The following is a 25,958-nucleotide window of genomic DNA, read 5'->3' as shown; positions in this document are numbered from 1 at the left end:
GTTTAGAAACTGGAACCGCCTAGAACCGGCCGTCCATGCTCATCCCTGCCTCTAAGCATTTGACTTTGTTACAATTTGAAAAGCCCAAATTACAATTTGTGCTTTTTTTATAAGATTTTTTCCGTGATTGTATGGCACATGAATTGCATCTGGGGAATTCGCAAGCCAAATTAGTATAGTTGTCAATTCACGCACGAGGAAGAATCTTGAATTGCAAGTGACTTGAAACCTCACTCCATCCATAAGTTTGACTAAATTTATTAAATGGACAGAAATAATCCCATATGGCAACCTCCACATAAAAAACAAACGAATTACTCGGCACAACATAGTGTACGCTCTGAGGGTGTGGCACTTTGTTTTATTGTCAGCTTTTGACAATCGCTAATGACGGACAGAACAAGAAAAATAGAATATTCACATATGCATATAATATATTATATGTGCATATTTATTTAAAAAATCACACGAAAGATCCTCGAAATTATTCTCACAAATTAATTAGGGTTTTTGGGTCGAGCTTTATCCGGATGGCGTGAAAACATTGATGGGATATTTTGACGGTAATTTGTTTTACTTGTTGCTAGTACATGCACTTTTGGTCAATAAGAGCGTAAGTGCTAAAGAAAAAGAACCTCAAATAATTAGAATTAATGAAGTGATGAATACATTCATTTTGCTCATAACTCACTCATTTCAATTTTTTAGTGAAATTAGGTCCGGCTAGGAGTCGTACTTATAATAACTAGTCAGAAGAATATATCTAGTTTGCTTGTAACTCGATTGACTTGATCTTTCGAGTTGAATCGAATCAGACCATTATATTGAACTTCCAATCCCCATTAAAGAGAAACCTGAGCTATGTTGTGTTTCGTTCACACGCATCTAGGCTAAGGTGTAGCTTTCAACAGATTTTGTCTCTTGCGCAAAAGTTTATTTATTTTTTTATAAATAATCGTCCAATCAAAAAAGTTGCAAGTTCTTGTAAGAAACTTTTTGTAATTGACAAATTAACGATTATATTATGTTTTATCCGTGCAAGTTTAGTGAACTCAGTATTGGGAGATCGGCCCCAGTCAGAGAGTGTACACTTCGAGGGGACTAGAGAAAAAAGTGGGAAAGAGAAACAAAAGGGTTTTGGGAAAGTTACAAAATTAACCTTAAGCTGATTAGAAGATCCAATATATATAAATTATTTCTTTTATTTAATCGTTTGTTTGTCATTTGCATTGACTTTAGTCCTTTAGGCAACTTATCTTCCGTGTGGGAGAGGGAGAGGGAGATGAAAATGATGCAAAGATTGATTATGGAATAAGATAGTGTTTATTCTCTTTTTGGATTGATATGTGCTGTAATCTTCTCTTTTGGCTTCTTTCTTTCTTTGAGCATTGGCAAGCATGTCTCGTGAAAGATGGAACCCTAATCATGTTTACCCACTTTTGGGGAACCGCTGAGAGCATTATCTACGTTGATTAAGAAAATAGATTATATCATCTTTCTTCCCGATGATGTAATAGTTTGCAATAATCATTTCGTCCAATTATTTCCCGTGGAAGCAAATAAGGAAAAAAGAGAGATTGCATGCATTAATTAGAGCTTTTACTTATAATGATTATGCCTTCTTTCTCGATATCATAATATTGGGATAATATAATTGTGCCGTCCAATATATATCAATGCTTTGAGATTTATTGGAAAAATTATACGATAAGTCATAAACCTTATATATGGAATGCATTTAGTTCCTAAAACATTCAATTGATTAAATCAAATTCTATATCTTCATCCAAAAATGAAACTGAGTTCTAAACTTTTGAAGCGATAATTAAGTCCTAAATTTATATTGAAAATGCTACTAAGTCCTATAATACATGCTGAAAAAAGAAATTTAAAGATGCCGCATACATGACAATTTTTACTTCACAAGTGGAAAAGTTTTAGAACTTGTGTTGTTAAAAAGGAGTTAATTGCACTTTTCAAAGAATATTGAGAACTTGATTGCATTTTGCACATAAGATTTAGGACTTCCCAGATACTTTCCTCGAGATTTTTTTTTTTTTGGTAAGGTCTTTTCTTGAGATTTATTTGTCATCCTTTTGACCAAGAAAAATAATGTGTTCCCATAATTAAAATTTGGCATTGGGTGTTGACAATAGAGATTTTAATTGATTGAATGTTGCACTTTGACAAATCAACGATTCCCGACCGACGAGTAGATGCGTTGAAGAACTAGAAAAACTAACAATTTCCTTAATTTCAAACCTATTCGTATCATAATTAAGCATCACATATGAACATGAATAATTAATTCCGATATTATAAAACCTTATAAGTCCCAAAGAGCAAATTATAACGCGCAATACTAGGGATATTAAAAATTCAGTTACAATATTTACTTAGCAATTTCAAAATAATAATAATAATAATAATAATAATAATAATAATAATAATAATAATAATAATAATAATAATAATAATAATAATAATAATAATAATAATAATAATAATAATAATAATAATAATAATAATAATAATAATAATAATAATAATAATAATAATAATAATAATAATAATAATAATAATTTGGATGTGTAAACAAATGGAAATCAATGCACAATATGATTGTTCTCATTAGTAATTTTAGGGCATGAAATTTTATGGTATCTTGAAGCATTTCTAATAAAAGAATATGTCCTTGCCTTTTCCTTTTTCTCCAAGGCATGAATTTTATTCAACAAAAATATGGACTTTTTACTTCTTGGAAAGGGAGATTAGTCCCAGTCCAAGGCACGCAATGGGCAAATGTAGAATGACATGGGGGTCCATGATTGTTCTCATTAGTAATTTTAGGGCATGAAATTTTATGGTATCTTTAAGCATTTCTAATAAAAGAATATGTCCTTGCCTTTTCCTTTTTCTCCAAGGCATGAATTTTATTCAACAAAAATATGGACCTTTTGCTTCTTGGAAAGGGAGATTAGTCCCAGTCCAAGGCACGCAATGGGCAAATGTAGAATGACATGGGGGTCCTGCCGGTCAAGTTGTGCATCGATTTTGATCCAGCTAATCTTCTAGAGCTCTTTTCTTATGATCAAATTCAAGATGAACATCCTTAAGTCGACATGTAAATCTTTGAATACGCATTTAATTTTTCTGATTATTTGCCGAAGAGAAAAAAAAGTGTAACAACTTCGTTTGGAAAAACTCAATTTAAGCGAATTGGTACGTGCTTATTTAGGCCTCATTGAGTTAGGAGGTTGATTTGTGATCTTATCAGTAGTATCCACAAACATGCATCACATATTTAGTTGTTGGCGCGTCGCTATTAGGATTCGATGATGGCGAGGCTTCCAACAATGGTTGAAGCTAATGCTCTGTGGAGTTCACTTGGTTGGACCACACAAATTGCTCCATGTCGCATGCAACTTTGTGCACTTGAAATTACTAGCACTGCGTGGGGTATTCTTGATTGCATCGGTTCTTAATTAGCAGACACTATGAAATTATTATCGTTCAAACTTTTGTCTCTCAATCAAATCAATCATATGTCCAAGTGCGTGATCCATCGGTTTATTGAGCAACTCTTTCTTATCACTAGAGACCTTATGTTATTAAGCCCTATCAGACCTTCGATCCATCTCCCTTTATTGCCGAAGGAACTAAAAATAAGTTTCGAGATTCAAATAATTGGATCTTGGAATAAGAATATAATAAAGCCGAAAATATTTCTTGCACTAGAATCAGTTTTCTCTTTACGATATCATGTTTAGAAGAAGTCTAAATAGTATATGCTTATTTATTTTTCCCTATGGGAGGACCATATGTCTCTCTCTCATGCAAAACTCACAAGAAGGAAAGAAACTCCACTTGATCATAAGGATCGAAACTCTCTTTATACACGCGCACTCCCATTATTATGAACCTTTTTCTAGGTTTGTGGCCACCACTTTGGTGATTTATCTCAAACCTTCTTTATTCTTTTTTGGCAATTTTTGGTTGTTTGCGAGTGTAGGTGGCCCCAGCTTCAAGACTTCTGCTCTTTCTTTTCTCTTTTTATGTGCATGCTTTTTAACTTCCCTCCTTTTGGTCAAAAATTTAGGATGGTGAAGTTCTTCAAGGACCCAAGAAGAAATTCCAGTAAAATAGTGATAGTCTCGACCAAATAGATTCCGGGTGCATTGAATTTTAGGGTTCTTGTTCACCTTTCCCTATCTTTGTTAGACACTAAACTCGAGCCCGAGAAATTTTTCCCCAAAAGAACTGGTGATGTAACAAATCATTTATGTGCGGGATTCAGAAAAAAAATTATTTGACTAGCTACCTACGAATTGAATGCAGTTACTAAAATGAACAACATGCGTATTTTGCTAAATGCCTTCTTCTTCCTCTTCGCCTCAGTGATTAGAATCCATCCTTTCACTTTCAATTTCAATATTCAATTTTGTTTTGAAACAAATTCTCTCTCTCTCTCTCTCTCTCTCGGTTTGCAATCCAAGACCAACAATGACTCCTCGGATTAGGTAAGGTTTACGGCAGGGAAAGAAAGGGAAACCGTATCATATCCAAGACGCACGACCGTCCCAATCTAAAGAAGCGAGGGGAAGCGGGTGGAGATTCTGATGTTGCAAGAGGGAAACCTTGTTTTAACGGCTTCGGAAACAGAAGCCCAATTTTTGACTATTTATCGAGGGGGCATAAGCCATTATTTTATGCAGAGAAAAGTGGGGCCGCCATAATTGCAAGACTTTTCTAATTGGTGGGCCGCCTCTAGAATGGCGTATTATGCATCGGGCTAGTGCCAGATTGCGAATGATGCCGACCTCTCCCGCGATGGTGGGAAAAAGAGATCATGAGGTGGGAAAAAAATAGAGGGGAATGTTGACTACATGACCATGCCACCCAGGGAAAAAGCTTGGTTTTACTATTCTATTCACGAGGATTACCCATGAGAGATCTCTGTCAATCCCCACTTAGCCATTTAACATTAGGGTGGTGTGCTAGACTCCATCTTATTTCTTCCCTATGTAAAAGTCTTAGTGGAATGTGCGTGGATGAGTTGATTTGGTCAGGGACACGCGGTATACTTTCCTCCCGAGGATATCACTGAGGGAGAGCTCAAGCGTGAGCTCACCAACGTAGCTAGTTGGACCCGCTTAAAAGTTTTAGCCAATGTGTTATCTCTACTCGAGAATTCTCCTTCTTGGCTAGCCCTTGTTGGTGTAGACGGCATCTACCCTTTAGAATTCACCTCGTCTGTCTTGGCCTAGCCAAGTTTGGTGGGTAGTCGGGGGAGAACATTTGTCATCTCAATTAAAGAATTACATGGGAGATTTATGATTTGATATATTTTATCAAACGTTGGTAAACGTTGGGAGAGTGAGCTACATAATACCACAGGCTCTGATACTATCATTTGGGGATGCACGATGGAAGTCTGAGATGTTCATTTGGGAAATTCATTAAGGGGTTGTCAAAGTTCTAAGCCCATCAATATATTTAGTTTGATCAATCTTGATTAAATACTTAAGCCATTGAGTTACGAGTTAACTCGGTTATTAGCTGGTCCACATTACATGGATACTTATCCAAGAAGTCTTAAATCTATTGTACGGTGGCCATTTTAGTCTTTAACCTTTCACTTTGACAAATTAACGTTAAAATGTTTAGGATTGAAGTGGCCAAACTAGAAAGTTTAAGACTAAGGATGCGTTTGTTTGTGTTTTTGTTCAAAAATTGTTCAGGAATAAAAATAGAAAAAACTATTTTTATTTCCAAGGAACAATTTTTTACTAGAAAAACACGTTTAGTAAATTTGTTCCGGGAATAAAAAAAACCAAAACACATTTAGAAAATTTGGTTTTTTTTTTTTTTCTTTTAAATTTTTTAATTTTTTATTTTATTTTTCCTTATTTTTTTTCTCTTTTTTTTTTTCTTCTTTTAGGTGGTGGCCTCGCCTAGCCACAGCGAGGCCGAGCCTTGCCCGCGCTAGTGACACTCGGCCTCGCCTTGGCTGGGCGAGCTTGGGCTCGCCTAGATCCGGTGAGATCGAGCTCGCTCGCTCGCTGCGACCTTGCCGGGGGTCGACGACACTCGCGAGGTTGCACGGCCCTCAATGGCATCGCCGACCCATGATAGCCGGTCGCCCGGTCATGGTCGAGGTCGGTGACCGGCCAAAGAGAAAAAAGAAGAAGAAAAGAAGAAGAAAAAAGAAAAAAAAAATAGGAGAGAGAAAATTTGTTCTTAAAAATCGTTCCAAAACAATGTTCCAATTGTGTTTCCGGAAACAAAAAATAGATTTTGACAAAAAATGCAAACAAACGTTTTTTTTTTTTTTTTTTGTTTCTAGGAAAAAAAAATAATTTTTGCTCATAAACAAAAAAAAAAAAAGAACACAACCATGCAAGCCCTAAATTGATTGTTGTATAATATGTTTAAGACTTTTTGGACATTTTCTCCCACATTACATCACATCTTCATGTGAAACTTCTTTTGCATACACTCTCACACATGCAAATAAGTTAGCATTGCTGTTTATAACTCTAACTCTATTGTTCTAAATATCGAAGCTTTTAAGACATACGTGCCAGGATTGAAGTCTCATAACTCATCTTTAAAAGGATGCATATCTTGAAATGACGATCGTTAAACTCAAGTCAACATTTCATCTTCATTAAAAACCATTGATAACCCTTGTCTATTAGATTGAAAAGTCTCTTTCATTCATCGTATAAGGAGATTGACTCGAGGCACCCTTTGACGATAACCAACGTGAATGGTACTGTCTCATGTGAAAAAATCGAAGCACGTGTCGAGCTTTCCCCTATCAATTATTCAAGTCTAATTCACACCAATTGAAATGTCGAAACCGTAGCGCGATGGATCGTTTCTTCCTGCGTTCATTGGTTCCTCATTTGCAATTTGACTTTTCACGACACAAAATTTAAAGCCAGAGAGGAAAATATAAAGTTCGTATTGAAAAATCATTTGTCCTGCCAAAATAAAGACAGAAAAAGAAAGTCGCGGGGAATCACATTATTGTCCACAACCTCTGCGTGGCTCTGGGACGGACCACGTCGGACATTGCTTTGAAAGAACGGTTGACCAAGGGTCAAGAGTCCTTTTGGCCTGGGATGCACACAGAAGGATTCTTGCCTAAAAGGTCCCTACTTTCATGCATTTTTGTTCAATTAAATCTGGTAATATTTGGTTCGACTATATCCGAAATACGACGCCTATTTATAATTTTAACTAGTCATTCTTGCAATTTAATTATTAAGTTTCATTCGGCAAACTCAAGTCCAATTGAAAGCTCGAACAATCACTAAGAAGTTCATTGTTCTTCCCTGTAAAGAAAAGCAAAAAAGGCAAAAAGAAAGAGACAATAATATGATTATAAAGTACATTAAAAAAAAAAAAAAAAACCAAAGAAAAGGAAGGTGAAAGGATCTAGGTCAGACCATGATTCCCAAAGATCAGAGGGAAAAGTACACCTTGCAGACAGACACATACACAGACACAGTCCCACGTACAGAAGAGAAGCTCCAGAGGATTGGCCGCTACCATCGTGCAACACGCATTATGGCGCACCAATCCCCAGGGCCCAACCAATAATTAAGCCACTTTGCACGCTTAAAACCTTTGAATTCTAGTCTGAATTCGACTTCACATGGATCAGATTCATATCGACCGTTCAATACATGGACTAAGCATGCGAATTTCTCATAAATAGTTATAGTGATTCCATTAAGTTTCAACAAGAATTTCTCCATCTAACTTGTAAATCTAATATTCATAATTTGTTCTTCCGACATAATTTTGTCGCGTCGTATTATTTATATAAATGTATTGAATTTGAATTCGTTGCAAGCACATGGCAAGATAAATGAACTTTTATGATTGTTTTTTTTGGTAAAGATGAATTTTTCTAAATTCTTATGTAAGAAATTACAAAAAATATTATTTCAAGAAAAAAGTGAATTAGGAAGGCTTTATAGACATTAGTTTTTTTTTTGTCAGTCCTACTCTATTCCTACTCTATACTTACTCGGACTTTCGCTCGCTTTTGCAAGACGTGGGAGTCGAAACCCACTCTTGAAACTCACGCGTCCCCACCCCATCTCCCTTTGAGAAGGTGGAGATTTGAACCCCTTACCTCATCCTTCCAAGTTAGAAGGGTGACCACTAGGGCGAATCCCAGTGATTCTTTATAGACATTAGTTAAGCATATCTAAATGTGTGCTTAAACGGTTTGGGAGAATCAACTCAATTATGTAAGCAAATTAATTTGGCCATATATATATATATGTATACATATTCTTGATCACCTATTATGCATATGTTGTGCTCACATATCATGTTGTGAAAATGCTTGCAATCTGAAATGAATTCTCAGGTGCTTCCATAATACTATGTTTAGACTCATATAGACTAATAAAACGCCAAAAGCATCATAAAATTCCTTTGCTTTTCTTTTCAAGACATGTGACTTGGCAAGGGCCGAGCAGCGACAAATCTAAATCCTTGCCATCGTTGCGCATCAGTGACGATAGAGCCGCAATTCCGAAAATTTAGCGATGGCAAAATTGAAAGGAAAAAAAGGAAAATCATTAGCATTAGGGAAAATCGCTCAAAGCTAGGGCCGGGCAGGACTCACATTGAGTTAAAAGACTTCGGAAATATTAATTTTAGTTCTAAGTGGTATGGAGTCATGGAATTATGTTATCAAACGCCTCTTAACGTTGGCTTAAAAGATCTGCGGAAGTGCCAAAAAAAAAACATTTTGAAACGCTGGCGTCAAAGCCGACCGTACCAAATCCCAGGGCGCGGTCGTCCCCAATTCCCATCAGTTCCCTCCCCTCGTAAAAGCTGCAACCCACATAGCCTGGGAGGGCAGTACAGTAGGGCAGAGCAGAACCCCAGCTAAGGACGGAGGACGGACGGAGGGGGGGGTGCTGTGCAGAAAGGGCAACGTAGAATGGTCCCATGCCATGGCAACAAGAGCCAGCAAGCTCCTCTGTAGCAGGACCACCGCAACCTCTTCCCCTACCTACGATCCCGACACGAACCTGACCGAAGCAGCACGGCCGAGAGAGAGAGAGAGAGAGAGAGAGAAGGCGCGCCCGAGTCCCGAGCCGGACGAACCCGAAATGTGGACTGCTGCTGACGCGAGGCCAGGCCTGACCGCACCCCGCCTTTTATGGGTGGTGGTGGTGGTGCTCCTGCGTATTGACCCCGGTGCCCTCCCCATGCTCTTGGTTCTTTCTTTTGCTGAGGTGGGATTGGTATGCGTGGGGCGGACGTCACGCAAGGGTTCTTTTCGAGCGTGCTTGGGGGTTATGCTGGAGCTAGGGGGATTGATTCCGTGTTTACCCTGCTCTTGCTCTCGGGATAGCGTAAATGTTATGTAACGTTTCGTGGAATTCGATGATTGACATGTACCGAATCATGTCGTGATTCCTCTGCGTTCAAAATGCCCGGATGGGGTTCTCGCTGAGCTCGAATAACTTAAGTTCCAAACGGTTCGTGGGTATCGGTCTGTTGCTTGCTTTATCTGAATTATGAGGCGCCTGCTATTAGGAGATAAATCCAGTGAGTAGCAGTATCCGGCTAATTATCACGCTTGATCCCGATATATAACAAAAATTTTCCTTGATTAGATGAGGCATGAAAATGGTTAGTGTAATCTATAAAATATATGAACCGCACTATATTCCCATTTCGCAATTTGAGCTTTGTGGAGCAATATTAGAGTTTAGAGTCACAAGTCTAGGGTTCCGCCGCTTATTTCCTCTTTCATTTGTCTATTAGACTTCCATTTTTATATTTGATGCGTGTTTTCATGATTCGTCCATTCACACATGAATCATGCATTGAGCTCGAGCTCAAATTTGCTTTCAAGATGAGATGACTCAACCTCTATATATTTATTTTCTGTCGAGATGATGTCCACATGAAATTCACGCTTTCCCATCGATCTCCAAGAAGCACAAGTACATCAAGGCGGTCGTACGTGCGGGCTTGAACTCGCCCATCATGCCGGGTCGCCTCCGACCCGAATCCGCCCCGGCCCAGATAGACTTTCTTATCATTGGGGGATCGTTTCGCGTTTAGTATACTGCGCGCGGGTGCGCAGTGTGCACCCTTACAAGAAAGTACAAGCCGATAGAGGCCAAGAAATGGTGACGTCAGGCGTTACATATAGGTTTATATATAATTTATATTTATTTATATATAATATATTGGGGGCGAGAAAGAATAGAATTGGGGGCAAACGGCGAGAGAAGCAAAAGAGTGTGGGGGGGAGAAAAACACTAAAAATGCTTTTGGACCACCTCCTTCCTTTCCAATGGACAAAAATTAAAGCTTACTATTATATGTGTTGTTTTTCTCTCTCTTCAAGGGCCTCACTCTCTCGGGTCGGCGCGTGCACGTAACGCACTTCCCCTCCCAAAACGCTAGGGTTCATTAGTTCATTTTTGTGGTGGTGTTTGCGTCCTCAATTAATTCGTACCCACAAATTAGGGCTCCATTAGTGTTCAGGATGTAATGGCACGGAGAGCGTCGAAAGAATATAAGGACGTATTGATGGAATGTTTTCTGGTTCTGGAGCATGCTGATTCGGCTAGTTGCATGTCGTTGGGTGGAGAGGTGATGAAGATCCCAATAGTCCCTGTCTAAGTCAATATTTTAGAAGGCAATTTGGCCAAACAAAAACATGCTAATAAATCCTTTTTTTGTGGTCGGTATGCTAATAAGTACTTGAATGCTACCTTTTAACGACTTGAATGCGAATGAACTGAATGAGGTTTGGAAGATTTTCATCTTTGATGCATAAATCATGGAAGGATTAAATGGTAAATGCATGAACGGAACTCAGCTGGAGCGAAGCTCTTTGATTCAGCTTTCATGCAGAAAAGGGTAAACCAATCACTACCTTACTAAGGTCATTATGGATATGAGCATAGAAGGCAATCAACTATTTTAAATAGAAAATGTTGCCCACATAAGAAAAAAAAACACCATTAACTTAGAAAGAGAAAGTTTAGGAATGCATAGTTATAGGACACATGAAGTACGACTAATGAAACTTTGCCTTCAGGACAACGATGAGGAAGAAGAAGAATCATGTCCTTGGTGTACGCAAGTTCCTACATTAAAGCTTCTTGGTGCCGATATAAAAAGAAAGGAACTCGAACTTACTTAGTGAGACACAATTATGTAAAAAATTTCCGTACTATCAAAAACTTTACACGTACTCACTTTAACATAAATGCTCCAGACTTTTTTTTTTGTATCAAACTTATATATACTCTCTATTTCAATATCTTTAAGATGCATTTATAGAAGTAAGGAGTGTTTAGAATTTTGGTGAGACAAAGAAATTTCGGGGTATTGGGATCGAAATGAAGGTATTGACCTTTAATTTATGAACAATTGTAGTTGAGAAAAAAAGAAAAGTCCTTGGTGATGCAAGCTCCACCATGAGGCACGGCGCGCGTGGATTTTAGGCATACGCCCACCAAAATAAATTGAAAGGCGAAGAAAAAGAGAAGGGGGAGGGAGAAAATTAAAAGGGAGATGCGGTCCCATCTTTGTTTTGTGGGGCGCGTCTAGAGAGAGAGAGGGGATGGGAGGGGGAGGGGGGTAACTTTAATAGGCGAATTAATTAGGAATTAGATGGGAGAGGGAGAAAGCATTGGACCACCTCATCTCCTCCCATGCACAGTCCCTTATTTTGGGAACATTTTGAACAACCCACCAATCGCATCTCATTCTTTCCCCCTTTCTCTCTCCTCTCCCCAAACCCCATTTCCACCATAATTCCCCCCCCCCAAAAAAAAAAAAAAAAAACCCATCTCTCTCTCTCTAGAAGTTGAGAGTTGAGTCTCGGTGAAAGTTTTCATTTCTTTTTGTGGAGAGAGAGAGAGAGAGAGAGAGAGAGAGTACACATGAAAGAGAATGCCCCCACCAAAAACCAAGATCCCAAGAACCCCAAAAGAAAGTCACCACTGAAAACCATCTGAGAAAAGCCTGCCACAACTCCCCTACTTAGGTACTCTCCCCCTCCTTGGGATTTGTGACCTACAAAGATTTGCCCCCCTCCCAATTCTCATTCCCATTTCTTCCTTTTTTCTATGCATGGGGGGTGTCATCATTTCATGCGCTCTCCCCCTTGCATCTTTTCTCATGCTTCGGGCGTCCGAGGGCCGTATTAAAAAATAATAATAATAATTTGACTTTCTCATTGTTCACAGGGCTTTTGTCACACCAAAGGGTCTCGTTCGCAACACATTATAAAACTCAAAAAAATCGTGCATTTCACTAGCATATGTGTTAGGTCATGTGGCGGCTTGTGGATTGTGGTTCATCTGGGCAAAACCTCCCAATCATTAGGCGAAGAGGCTGCTGATCCATCGCCTATGGCGATGCTTCCTAATGCAGAGGATCGAAGCGCCTCCCCGGGGTGTTATTTTTTTCTATGCTGTTGCGGGCGTGGAGAATAATTGAGGGCAAATAGATCATTTCGGTTCCTCTAGGAAGTCTATTTTGGACGTATTTATGTCGCGGTGCATTGACCCACTCGAGCGAAGAAGAGAGAGAGAGAGAGAGAGAAAGAGAGAGATGGAGAGAGAGTGTTCGTGTTTGTGTGTGTGGGGGTGATGATCGTGCCTAGGATGGAGGACATCATCATGATCATCGACCTCCATCATCTTCTGATCCCTCTCCCTCTCTCTCTCTCTCTATATCTGTGAGAGCCGAAGCATCTGATAAATTCCCTATCTCTCTCTCTCTCTCTTTTACTAGGTTGAGCTTTCCATGGCGTACCGGCGCCATACCATGTTTGCTCGTTGACAGTACGGCAAAGCAGTTCCCACTTCTTCCTTTTTCCTCTCTCCTGACCATCATCACCAGATCATCATCACCATCTTAAACCCCTCAATAATTCCCACTCCTCGTTTAACTGGTAAGAACTCTCACTTCTCTCTCTCTCTCTCTCTCTCTCTCTCTCTCTCTCAAAAGGGTATGAGCTGCAGGAATCAAAAGCTCGGCACATCCCACCTGATCGAATCGCCAAAGGACTTGTTTTTTTCCATACTTTCTCGATCTTTCACCTCTTTGAAAGATCTGGGTCTCTCTCTCTCTGTCTTTCTCTCCCTCTCGTTGGTATTATTGGGAAGTTTCTTGCTCTTCCCATTTTCCCCACCCCGCCTTTCCTGAAGAGATCAAAAGTTGCAGCAGAAAGGACAAACCTTTTGCTATCAGAAACTCCAGAAACAGAAGGCAACTCTTGCTGATGCACTAGCCCCGGAAAAAGAAGCAGGAGAAAAAAAAAGGGAGAAAGAGAAAGAGAGGGAAAGAGAGAAAACAACATTTTTCGGGCCATCTCTATATGCCCATGCGCAGTGAAGAGAAATCGAGCGACATGGTGGTCTCGTCCTCAAGCACCGGTGGGTTTTGCTACTCGGACTTGTCTTCTTCCCACAACCCGGCGATCCAGGCTCAGCCCCATCTGGTGAGTCAAATCCCGAGTTACGACTCCGGCTCGGAGATCTTCAACTTGGCCTCCGGCATGGACATGATCGGCTTCCCCAAGGACGGTCTGCCGAGTCACCCTCCCCAGAACCACGTCGCGGCAACGAGCGCACTCTTGTGGAAAGGCAATGACTTCTTCGCCAAAACTGTGAGCCCCAACAACAATAACCAAAGTGGACCTTCGTCATCGAAAACGGTGGCAGCGGCGGGGCTCGATGACTCGGCGGCCAGCGAGTTCTACCGGCACGAATTCAACAAGACCGATTTCGTGCCGGCCAATCAGAATCTGATGACAGCAGCAGCGACGACTTCGCAAGACGAGTCCACCTGGCAAGAGAGCAACAAGCTCGTGGTGGACGATTCCTCCATAAGGTGCGTGTTTCCGTGCGAAGGGAACGAGAGGCCGAGCCAAGGCCTTTCGCTCTCGCTCTCCTCGGCCAACCCTTCAAGCATCGGACTCCAATCCTTCGAACTAAGGCACACCAACACTAGTGGTGGTGGTGGTGGCCATCACAGTGATCATCATCAGCACCAAGGTGACATGAGATTGTTTGCTGCTTCGACTTCGAAAGAAGGGTTCTTCGGGAAGTCCCATCTGGGGGGTCATATTCACCCCCAGCAAGCGATGATGATGATGCATCAACAGGCCGGGCAGTTTCAGCTGAGGAATTCCAAGTATCTGGGTCCTGCTCAGGAGATTCTGAACGAGTTTTGCAGCCTCGGGGCTAAGCAAAGTGACTTGTTAAAGCATCAAAAGCCCAACAAAAGCAAAGCTTATGATGATCAAGACGGTGATAACGGCGGACCAAGTGGGTCTTCAAAGCAACAGTCTCTCGGGTCACTCGAGTTCATGGAGTTGCAGAAGAGGAAGACAAAGCTGCTTTCAATGCTTGACGAGGTTTTTTGGTGTTTTCTGTGGTCTTCTTCTTCTTTATTTTATCAGTTTGCTCTCTTATACAAGCAAGGATGAAACAAACACATGATATGCACGATTTCATCAGGTTGAGACACAGAAAAGTTCGAAACTTTTTTTAAGTGAGTGGGTGAGTATGATTGTTTCTTGAGCTAATTAAGCAACTGAGAGGGGCCTTTCAATTAATGCTCACATCCTGCCAATTCTTTCGGGGTGGGGTGGGGGTGTTCCCCTTTGTTAATTACTTCAGAAATTTCTATTCCTTTTCCTTTTCATGGCATATGCATAACTGTTTAGTTGCTCTAACAAGTATCAGCAACTGACTTTTCAAAGTTCCATTTCCTTTTCCCTCCCCTCTTCTCCAATCTCCAGCTGATTAAATAATCTTGGACTTTTTATAGGTGGATAGAAGATACAGGCACTACTGTGATCAAATGAAGGCAGTGGTATCGTCCTTCGAGGCAGTGGCAGGGAGCGGGGCGGCGACGGTCTACTCCGCGCTGGCCTCGAAGGCCATGTCGAGGCACTTCCGGTGCCTAAGGGACGGGATCGTGGGCCAGATCCAGGCAACGAAGAAGGCCATGGGGGAGAAGGACCTCGCTTCCCCAGGGACTACGAGGGGTGAGACGCCACGGCTGAAGATCATCGACCAGGCTCTGAGGCAGCAGAGGGCATTCCAGCAGATGACTATGATGGACAATCACCCCTGGCGGCCTCAGAGAGGCCTGCCAGAGCGGTCGGTGTCGGTCCTCCGTGCCTGGCTCTTCGAACACTTTCTTCACCCGTAAGTACTTCCATCCATCCATCCATCCATCCATCCACCCACCCATCCACCCGTCTGTCGATTTGCCTAGGCGCGAAAGTTTCGAGCTTTACCTGTAGGAGAGGATACTGTAAAGTGGTGCCGTTTTATTTAGCGACTGTTTGCGGGAGAGCAAATTCGGGTTCTCAATCATTAGCTTGCCTAAAACAATGCTATTACCTTTTGGTAGTTCGTGTCCAACCATCTTTCAGGTTCCACATATTCTTTTATCATTTTAATCACACAAACGCATATTTAGTCTCTCTTCTGGATTGCATATTTCTCTCCAAGCTCTCTTGTTCCTCCATGATCTTCATCCTGACGCAAATGACCCATCTGTGTGTGTGCGCGCGCGCGCGCGCGTAAGTCTCTAAGTCAACAAGCTGATGGTGTGTTTCATGGGGGGCTGTGTTTTGCAGGTATCCAAGCGATGTTGATAAGCATATTTTGGCTCGCCAAACAGGCCTATCGAGGAGCCAGGCACGTCCACATCGTTCTATGTTACTTTCTCTTTAGTTTCATCCGGAATACTTTAACGTCCTCAAATAAAATAGGGATTAAAAAAAGAACATACCTCATCATCATCATCAACGTGTACCCTAAGAACAAAAACCCTAGCGCTTATAATATCCATCGCGATAATCTATCTTTTCTCCTATGCGATTTCACATTATTCTTTATATACTAATGCAGGTGTCCAACTGGTTTATTAATGCGAGGGTGAGGCTCTGGAAGCCCATGGTGGAGGAGATGTACACGGAAGAAACAAGGGAGCATGACAACATGGGATCCTCCGATGGCGCCGCAGATCTCGAAGACGATGGCCGGCCAAATAACCATAACCGTGAGGCGACACGTGTCGAGGATCAGAAGCCGACCTCGGATCAGTTGGTCCGGATTGACTCCGAATGCTTCTCCTCCATCGTCACCAGCCCCGACAAGAGCGACCAGCACCACCACTCCAAGATGGCTGCCACAAGAGCCCCGCAGAACCACCACCACCACCACTTGCACCCGCAGAACTCCGGTTTCGGGCGTGTTGGCGATGCGTACGGGGGCATGGAGATTGACTTCTCGTCCTATAATCACCACCCCGTGACCTCAGCGGCACCGTACAGCAACGACGGCGATGCCAGTCATCAGAATTTCAATGGGAGCGGGGGTGGCGTGTCGCTGACGTTGGGGCTGCAGCAGCACGGAGGGCCGAGCCATGGGGTGAGCCTGGCGTTCTCCTCGGTATCGCAGAACTCGCTGTTCTACCCTCGAGACCACATCGAGGATTGCCACCCGGTTCAGTACTCGCTCCTCGATGGCGAAGGGCAAACTCTGCCCTACAGGAACTTGATGGGAGCTCAGCTGCTCCACGATTTGGCCGGTTAAAATGGAGATAGAAAAGATGAAATTGCTTCATTGCAATATGGATATATCTGGTAGGGGTTTATTATCATGAAAGATGACGATATATATATATATATATATTTATTAGATTATATATTTAGGTATAGATTGAATACCCCATACATGCAAAAAAGAGGAGAAAGAAAACATGGTGTTCGAGACGTACTTTTGACAGGTGCTAGATGCCTATTATGAATCCTTTTTCCCTTTTTTCCATGCATATGGTTGGTAACTTGGCTATGTTTTTTATCTTTGTTTATAATTTCTCTAATGGGATTGGAAGGATGGATTACAACATTTAGCTCGCGACACGCCACTCTTTCGGAGCTGCGGTTTGATTAAATGCTGCATCATACATAAAGATTTTTATGTGTGATTTGTCCTCTCTCTCGAGGCAGATTCATGTTTTGTGGCTGATTTTTCGACTGGATTTCAAAGGGTTCTTGGTGTTCACACACCCTTCTTTAGATATTTGTTCTTGAGAAGAAATTTAGCATGAAGAGAAGGGTCATTTGGGGTTTTCTGGTCCTTGGAGATTAAGACATTTTGTGGTGTTTAGAAAGCAAAATATCAAGATCCTTTCTTTGTTTCTTGAGTTGTGGTCCCTCAAGATAGGTGATCTTTCGTGCCAATAAGTTGCTTTGCTTTATGATTTGTCCACTTTAGACGGTTTATGCTGTTGCCTTGGCCATGGAAAAAAAAAAGTGCTTTTTAGTACCCTTTTATTTCTTTGGTTAAAGAAACCTGCAATTTTTTTTTTTTTTGGAGGAACAATATACAAATTTTCCTATTTTTTCTTCTGGGTTTCGTAATTTACTTCTGGCACTAGATTTTTTTTTCCTATTACACTCTCACGTGAATATTGATGTTTCTGATCATGCGGGATTCTTTTTTTTTACCTCATCATTCTACTACAACATTCTACTACAACTACTTATTAATGTTGATAACTGGATGTTACCATGTCTTCCTCAACAGTGGTTTCTTGTCTTAATCACAAAATCAATGCTCAAATTCGCTCATCTGTATCAAAGCGTGGCTAAAGCAAACAACATCTGCTCGTCGTGTCGACACATGTATTCATTCGATTGAATGACTTATCTTTATTGATTGCAGTCGTTTAATTGAGCAATAAGGGGATTTTTCTTAATACCGGATCTTATATCTAACCTTCAAGTTCATGTTTCTCCTTCATCTATCACTGCGCACTAGTGCTATGCAAGTAATGTTTGGACTCTAATTTCGCTTGGATGAACATCTAGTTTAATTCCAAGTTTTTATGTTCATTTGTTGCCCCACACAAGCAATTTTAGGGGATTAAACAGTTAAAACATCGACAATCTTCTCGACACGGAAAAGTTGTGACTCTAAGTTTTTCTTTCTACCAAAACTCTCTAACTTGTCGCAACTATGTATAGCCATGGATAATTTTCTACATAAACATAATACTTATGTTCGTGTTTGGGAATATGAAGACGTATCATCAAGTTCATTCCAATTTAAAGAAACTTCGATATATGACTATTAGGGAATGGATATATAGGTATTACTAATTTTATGAATCATGCAGACAAATTTTATCAAGCAAACAGGGGAAAGAATCAAATGCAAAAGGGGAATATCCAAGATTAGTTTCTAAACTTCTTATGCTGGATTTGTTAAAAAAATGACCAGTGAAGGAGCAAGAAACTGAAATTGGTAGATGGAGCCAAGCAATTACACTCACCGACATTTTTTCAGAGAAACAGCTTAATGAACGATGTGCGATGCGAGAAAGTTTGCTTAGAATACCATCTGATCTCAACATGAAAATGATAGGTTTGATTACGCTTTAGATACTGCCTGTGACGTATAGCCCATTCCTAAATATTATATTTACATGTACAAAAGGAAAAAAGACCTAACATAAGTCACGACCGGCTCGTGCATTTAATCGACGGACATAGCTCATAATGATGGAGAAAGATAAATCACGATATGATTGTTATGATACAAAGATTGACTCTATAAAATTGATTATCAAGCAGCATGTGGCAGAATATTCTTGTTGCACGCACGCTTCGCTCGATTCAGCCCCTGGTTGTGCACGGGCGAAGGAGGAGCCGGCATTCAGTTTATCATATCGAGTATACGAGTATGCAAAGTACGAAGACGGACTCTTGTAGCTGGAAACCATCTAGCGCCCCCCCAAACGCCCCGATCGATTATCGAAAATCGACGAGAAGTACATCATAAACCCTGGTAGCGATGCGCTTTCTTCGGGCGAAGCAGGCTCCGCATCATGCGCAGGTGATCAAACGACGCTCCTCCGAATACAGATCGATCGCTCAGAGCCGATAGATCCGCAGGCTCTTGGCACCGGCCCTCGGCCCTACTGAAGAGCTTGTTCAGTACACATGCAAACAGACGCGCGGAGGACCACCACTATGAATATTCTTTCTCGACGTGACGTCCGGAACACGAACCCCATGAGCTCGAATCGATTCCCCTAAATTCACTCACCGCAAATGTCCCCATTCGGAGCATCGTCGTTAAGGTAAGATACATCGTCGAGTACGAAACCCCGGTGAGCGATGTGGACCTTTCGTATGTGGTGCTTCTTGCGTTCCGAGTTTTGTTGGTGAAAAGTCTTTTCATCAATTTCAGGTCAATGCGTCCTTTGCCTGCTTGGTTTTTACACCTTAGCTACACTAAGTTAATTGATCATAAGAAGCAAGAGAACTAATCCCGACACGTATGCGGAACCCAAGTTTGCCAACTTTGGAAAGGTCGGTCCGTGCATAAGTACAAAATCTACCGTACTCATCTTACTGGGTTGATTTCGAGATATTCAACAGGTCGCCATGTTAAAGTTAGCTAAAGTAGTGATAAATCCCGTCGGTAAAATAGGTACTATGAAAAGTGTTATAAGCTAATGGGGTGACAATTTACCGCTTCTTAAAACTCCGAGTCTAATGCTTAATCAAAACGTATGGCGAATCGGTGGGGCATTATGTGATGTAGCATGATGCGAGGTGGGCCGTTAAACAAATGGACCATATTTGATGTCCCATAAAGATCTACCACATCGTTTAGTATTATCAATTTTGTAGATTTTTGATGAACTTATTTGGGAAAATTATTCAATCTGCTTTAAACTTATTGTACAGATATCAATTCAAATCTAAATTTTTGATTTTGCCAATTTTCCCAAGCTTTGTGTGAAATTACAAGACTTTCATTCCAATTAATTATTACCAAAAATTGCCACATGATAGTCCAGTCATTACTGGCCATCCTACATAGTACACCACCAATTCAGCAGTCTCAAACAAAAATTGGCCTTAAGGATTGCATTGAAATTTCATGCTAAGGATTGTGGTTAAATTGAAAAAATTGAAATATTTAGAATTGAATTGATATTTTTCATTAAGTATATTAAAGATGGATTGGACAATCTCTCTAGACTAAACATTTCTTTTTTTTTATCCCAGAGATTGAATCTCGACCGTAGATAATCACACCCGACTCATCGATTCTCGAGAGGTCACGACCATGAGGACGATCCTGGGGGTTCTCTTGTCAAATAGGCTATGGATTGGATCCATCAATTTGGACTCTCTATCTGTTGGATCTTCATTAGATGCATGTACCGTCTCACTTGTCCCGTGTTGCCAACCCAAAACATTTTTCAATAAACCTTTCGACCCCATCCATGGTGCTAGTACACGCCACCCAAGCACAAAAGGGAAAGACAGACTAAATAAAGGAAAAAGACATAAACTATACGGACAAAATAATGAATGATTGCATCGCACGTATTTTACTCAGTCGAACGACAATTTTGTCCCATCGGTGCTTGCTTGCCCTAGGTAATTTAATAATTGCGTAAATTATCTTCCACCAATCGTAGTCTTCCAAGCAGTGGAGAAGAGCTAACTGGAGACTTCTTGATCCATTTTGAAGACTGCCATATTTTTCTAACTTGTCCTACTTTATTTCATTGCACTTTTTGAGTGAATTAGTGACAAAGAAAGTACATAGTACCACAATAGAGATGCTTTTGGAGCACGATCGTACCTTTTCGTGAGGGAAATGGGAAAGTGGACGTAAGAAAGACGGTTCGAAAGTATACAGAGCCCGCCGTCCATCCTAGATTGACGTGATTTCCAACCATAAACGGTGCTATTGAAGATTATGTCGAAATGAATGGTAATATCAATCACATTCCCTTTTCATCTTATTAAAATATTTAAATAATAAGTCATACTTTCATTTAATAGTTTAAATTTTTAGAATAATTAGTAGTAATCTTACAAAATCTTACATTGTATCGTGTGAAGGCCCTAAGTTCAAATTTTATCAAGCCCTATTTGTTTCTTTAATTTTGTTTTTTCACGCTTAGTAGCGGGCAAACAAAAAAACCGCTCTAAGTGTGAAGAGGAGTGTAAAAATATTTAAATAATAAATCATGCTTTTATTTAACAACTTCAGTTTTTAGAATAGTTAATAATAATCCTACAAAATCTTACACATCTCCTCACCTTGGTTCGGATTGGGCCTGGATAATGGATAATGAGGCAAAGGATGGACCGACGTTTAGGGACATAGGTGAGTTTCTGAGGAAACAGCCCAGATTATCGGTCTGCGAGAATGGTGTTCGAGCTTGGGAAGACTGCAACAATGGCCCAAGATTGATTTTGGGCCCAATTTATGACCTCAAAAGCAAACGCGAGTATCTGGATTTGTATAGACCAAGATTCCTCGTTCTACGATTTGTATAAACATGGATTCTCTGGGCTAATGGATAAGTACCTATCCGGTTCGCAAAATTCTCGTTGAGTAATGAGAAACAGAGCGGGGAAGACAATTCGCATTTTCGGTCACGCAAAGTGATAGATTTCTGTATATCCGCTAACTCTTTGCCATTTTTGCAATGTCTAGTTAAGAAGATCGTACCCAATCGTAGGTAGCTGTATTGTTTGAAGAGTCTCTCATTCATCGTCGAGGTCGAGAGTTCGAAATTCGATTCTTAGTGTTGTAAATGAGAACCATAGTATGGGGATGTTCTGGGTCTCGCTCGAGGAATAGAGGCCCAACCCTTCAGTGCCATCCGGGCATGGGGCTCGTGGTGGAGTCCTCGATTACCAAAAAAGAAGAAGATCGTGATATGAGGATGGGGTGCCGGTTGTGAGTTTGTGCTATGATGCACAGAACCGAGTTCTTGCGGAAGATACTTTCTCGACATAGAGAGGACAGATTGGTGATGGTGAAGAGAGAGTAGTCCGTCTTTCGCCGAGGGTGGCTGGTTCTCCAAATTAGCACGCAATTAGACTCTGCATTGCATCAGATTCGGTTGCATTAGATGCTTTCGTTTTCTGTTTTTTTTCCTCTCTGTCTCGGTGACAGAACAGTTCAATGAGTATCATGTATAGTGACGTTTCCTCTGTTTGTCTTAGTCCTGAAATGCCTCAAACTTTCTTGGTCACTGGACATGATTCTGCTCAAGAAAAGGTCCATCTCTGATCAGACTAGAAACAGATGTAGCCAGAATAGTTTCATGACAGAAGAAGAATCTCACAAAACTTTTCAAGAATTTCACAGTGAGATTACAAACGAGGGTGCTAAACAGATATCGACATTATTTATACATTTCCTGGACAGAAGTCTTTCAAGATTCTCTAAATAATTCTTTCTTGCAACTGGAAGAGTGCTGGCGGTGTGATGAAGAAGCAGCTCTGGCGATCGCGGTGGCGATGGAATGAAAAGCCGTTGCGGCGATTCGGTACTTGATCTGCCCTCTTTTGGGGAGAGGCCTGCGTCTGATGAAGCAGCCCCTGTTGCCCAACATTGCCGATGATGGAGCGACATTGCTGACCTTGCCGTTCATGGTGCTGTTGCCGGAGTGAATCTCGAGGCTGAAAGCTTTGATGGGTTTTCTTCCAATTGGAGTTTGCTTTCGGTTTTGCTCGAGTTGCGTGTGTTTAGTGCGAATGTGTTTGAAAATTTTGAGAGCGTAGGTTTGGTTTATATAGAAGACGAAAATGGGATTTGGCTAAGGCCGAGAGACTCAAGTCATTGGGGGTGGGTTGAGGGGGCATTACAGCGAGGACGACTAGCTGTACAAGATTCCTTTCTCTGACTGGTCCTCCACTTCAGACAACTTGAGTCGTTTGCTGATTTTGTAAAGATAATCTGGCCTCAGCTGGGGCACACAACCTAAACGGTAGGTTTTTCATCGGTGTGGCATCATGTTTTGAGCCTCTCTCTTGCTCATGAGCCCCTGTGGCCTGGCTTCGATGATTTTTCCTTGCTGGCCTCCTGACCGGAAGTGGTAATTTTGGACGCGCCGGGGCGATATCTTGATGCGAATATGATAAGGCATGATGGCACAAAACGCGACATTAACATTGATGAGAACGAAAGTAACTCAGGAAGTACACAAATTGCAATATTTATTCCGAACCATCCTTTTAAAATGTGCTTGAATTTCTATCTCACTGCTAAAAGTCGAGTTGTTGAGTGGCCAAAAGAAATGACACTGTAATAGGTAAATTATGGAGTTTGATTCAATTTAGCCTAGAGAGATAAAGAAATAAAATGGTGGATTCACTTTTCAAGCCAATGAATTCATATAAGATTCTATTTTTTATGGTGTCCACATACCAATGACTACAATTAATGATTAAATCGAAGTTCACATGGTCTGATCCATTTTTGGTGGTACCCCACTTGAATTGAATGGATCAAATTTCTCATTTAACCCTACCGAATCATGACATGAATCTTGAAAAACCTTTTTGTTATCCACAAAAGCGTGAATCACTCTATTACTAAGGCCAAGTTGCAGCAACTTTTCGGCAAAACCTGAACTAGGCTGCAATACAATGGGTGGATAAACAGAAGCAATGAAAAGGCATCCTTGGTACTGGTTTCTGGATTTCCCTTTGCCTACTCATGCTCTTTAGAAAAAGGGCAATAGCTTACTTTTATGTGCAATTTGACAATTGAAAATTGGCAAAGTTGTCAATGCCGTGCATGCCTGGACTCTAGCGAGCATATAGGCTACAATAGCATGATTCTGCGATCTCTGCATGTCCTTGTTTTCAGGGAGGACCTCCTCGGTAATGTCAAATGGGGGGCTTATTGTATTCCTTTTCTCTTGTTTTCTTCTGGGTTTTGTCCCCATCGACTGAACGAGCTTCGTTCCCTACAATACAAAAATACAATGCAGGGGTTCATCACGTGGCCATTGGTCGACCTGTGTACTTGCTGCTGTATCATCTCGTGGCGGACATCATCTGAAGATAAGAGATTGCGAGAACCTTCTGCAGGTTCATAGATATCCAATTAATTCGACCCTATGCACGATGCCATAGATGAACGCCCAAACGTGCCGACAAAGGAGTAAATTTTATAAGACGAATTACAGGGCTTCAACATTTCCCCTAATGAAATTGGCCATGCCAGTGTGATTTGCCTTTGGCAAAGATGCATCTAATACTTCTTGATGTACTTAATTAGACAGTTTTCTCGAGTCCTAAACTTTGGTCACAGCTCATGAATGGTTAAATCATGCGAGCATCTTTGCTCGGATTTGGGACTCTTTTAGTCCTAAAATGGTCGATCATTGATTCTCAAAGGGAGGACATCAAGTAACAGGATCGAGGAAGTACTGAAGCATGAAGTGCTAGCCATCTCACTCGGCTAATTCCATTTATGGCAATCCACGAGTCTTTCTAGTTTGAGGAATGTACGTGATAACCTCTGCTTGAGTAGGAGTTAGAGAACTTCCTATTACTGTCGGTAGTATTGGAGAAAATATCTCTCAATAGCAAAGTAATTCCAAAAATACTCCCAATCTGATCAAATTAATCAAGTGATATACTCTGACAAGTGTAGCAAGAGTTTTCAAAGTCGACAAATTCATTTTGTCTTTCTCTGCACAAAGGATTTTACCTTTCCATGTATAAAGGCTGTAACTCGCAAGTACTCGGTCCTTCCTGGGAAGCCTCCTCCTCTATTCTCACTGCTGTGCATACGTGCATCTGCGTTGAGAACATGGCGTCATTGATGATTGGATTCATTCAATGATTTGGAGTCATAGTCATCTTAAAGAATCGGTGCACGGTCATCTCTGAGCGAATAAACTTAAATATCATATGCTCCATGCCCTTCACCAACCCCTCAATGTTCAGACAATCCAACAAAACGAGTTCCGAAACCAGGCCGCTGTTTTGCAACAAGCCGACACAGTAGAGAGAGAGAGAGAGAGAGAGAGAGAGCTATAATAAGAGATTTTTTAACCCTAGAATAATGAGAAATTGAATTGGATAACCCAATGACATGCAAAAGTCTGTCCCTAAAGGCTAAAGCCACTGGAGTAGCATTTCTGGTGGACAGCTTGCTTCTCTAGGCCTGCCAACCCCCAAGTTGGGTAGCTCATTCCTAGGCTTTTTCTTCTGAAAGAGCATTACAATAGATTGGTAATGATTAGGAATGATGATTCAGATTAGAGCATTGAATTTAGGGTGGGTGGGCTTCTCTTTTCCCCCACTCTTTTGGAAGTTACAGCTTCGGCCCAACTGAAAAACCACTGGGAGTGATGACTCCATTGTTCTGTCCTTGATTTCTTTCCGAAGTGGTAGATTTTTGAAATTGTTTGTAAGTATAGAAGATGTTTTCATGAAACATGTTAAGAGCACACAATAGAAGTCTGTGTACCTTTGCATTAGGATACCATAAAAAAAGAGTTCAAGTTCGAGCCTATCAACATATTCAGTTGGATTTACCTAAATACAAAAATTTAAGCTAATGACTTGTGAGCCAAGTATGATATATATTAACTACTACACACTTACTAATTCTTTGATGTGGAACTTTTTTAACATATCTCATATGTACATCTCAATAATCTCCACCTCATGTGAATTTAGTGTTAGGCTGTCTCCCCTTTAATCCATGTATCATTCTACATAGATATCCCAACTTAAATCTTCAATGCCGACCTTCAGCACTCTTTTTTTGGACCGAACTATGAAGGTTGTGATTGGGATGGCGTTACTAGAACGCACAATTGGTACACTACAATGTCCACCACCCAAAAACCACATTGGTCATCAGATTCATTCTTGAGATATTCACCAAATATTGGAACAGATTGGGGGTTCACCAATCTATCATCAACTCTAATTTCATTATTGGAGATGCGTAGTAGGATTTCGATACATTTGCCAAGGAGATAGTTAAGAGAGAGTTCAAGTTTGAGTCCGTCAATATATTCAATTAAACCTATCTTCACTCAAAAAGCTTAAACTAATGAGTTATGAGCCA

The 25,958-nt window shown here is 40.9% G+C and overlaps 1 protein-coding gene across 1 annotated transcript; it reads left to right on the top strand.

The window, feature by feature from the left end:
* The first annotated feature begins 12,598 nt into the window (after positions 1-12,598).
* Positions 12,599-16,943, top strand: LOC104441725 (homeobox protein BEL1 homolog). Its single transcript, XM_010054922.3, has 5 exons — positions 12,599-12,964; positions 13,035-14,431; positions 14,848-15,230; positions 15,668-15,728; positions 15,942-16,943. The coding sequence occupies exons 2-5, from the start codon at positions 13,391-13,393 to the stop codon at positions 16,626-16,628; spliced, it is 2,172 nt and encodes a 723-aa protein (XP_010053224.1). The 5' UTR covers positions 12,599-12,964; positions 13,035-13,390; the 3' UTR covers positions 16,629-16,943.
* Positions 16,944-25,958: the final 9,015 nt, after the last annotated feature.

This window comes from Eucalyptus grandis, chromosome 4, assembly GCF_016545825.1.
Source record: "Eucalyptus grandis isolate ANBG69807.140 chromosome 4, ASM1654582v1, whole genome shotgun sequence".
Lineage (NCBI taxonomy): Eukaryota > Viridiplantae > Streptophyta > Magnoliopsida > Myrtales > Myrtaceae > Eucalyptus > Eucalyptus grandis.
The sequence above is the reverse complement of the archived record's forward strand: the minus strand, read 5'-3'. Positions and strand labels throughout refer to the sequence as shown.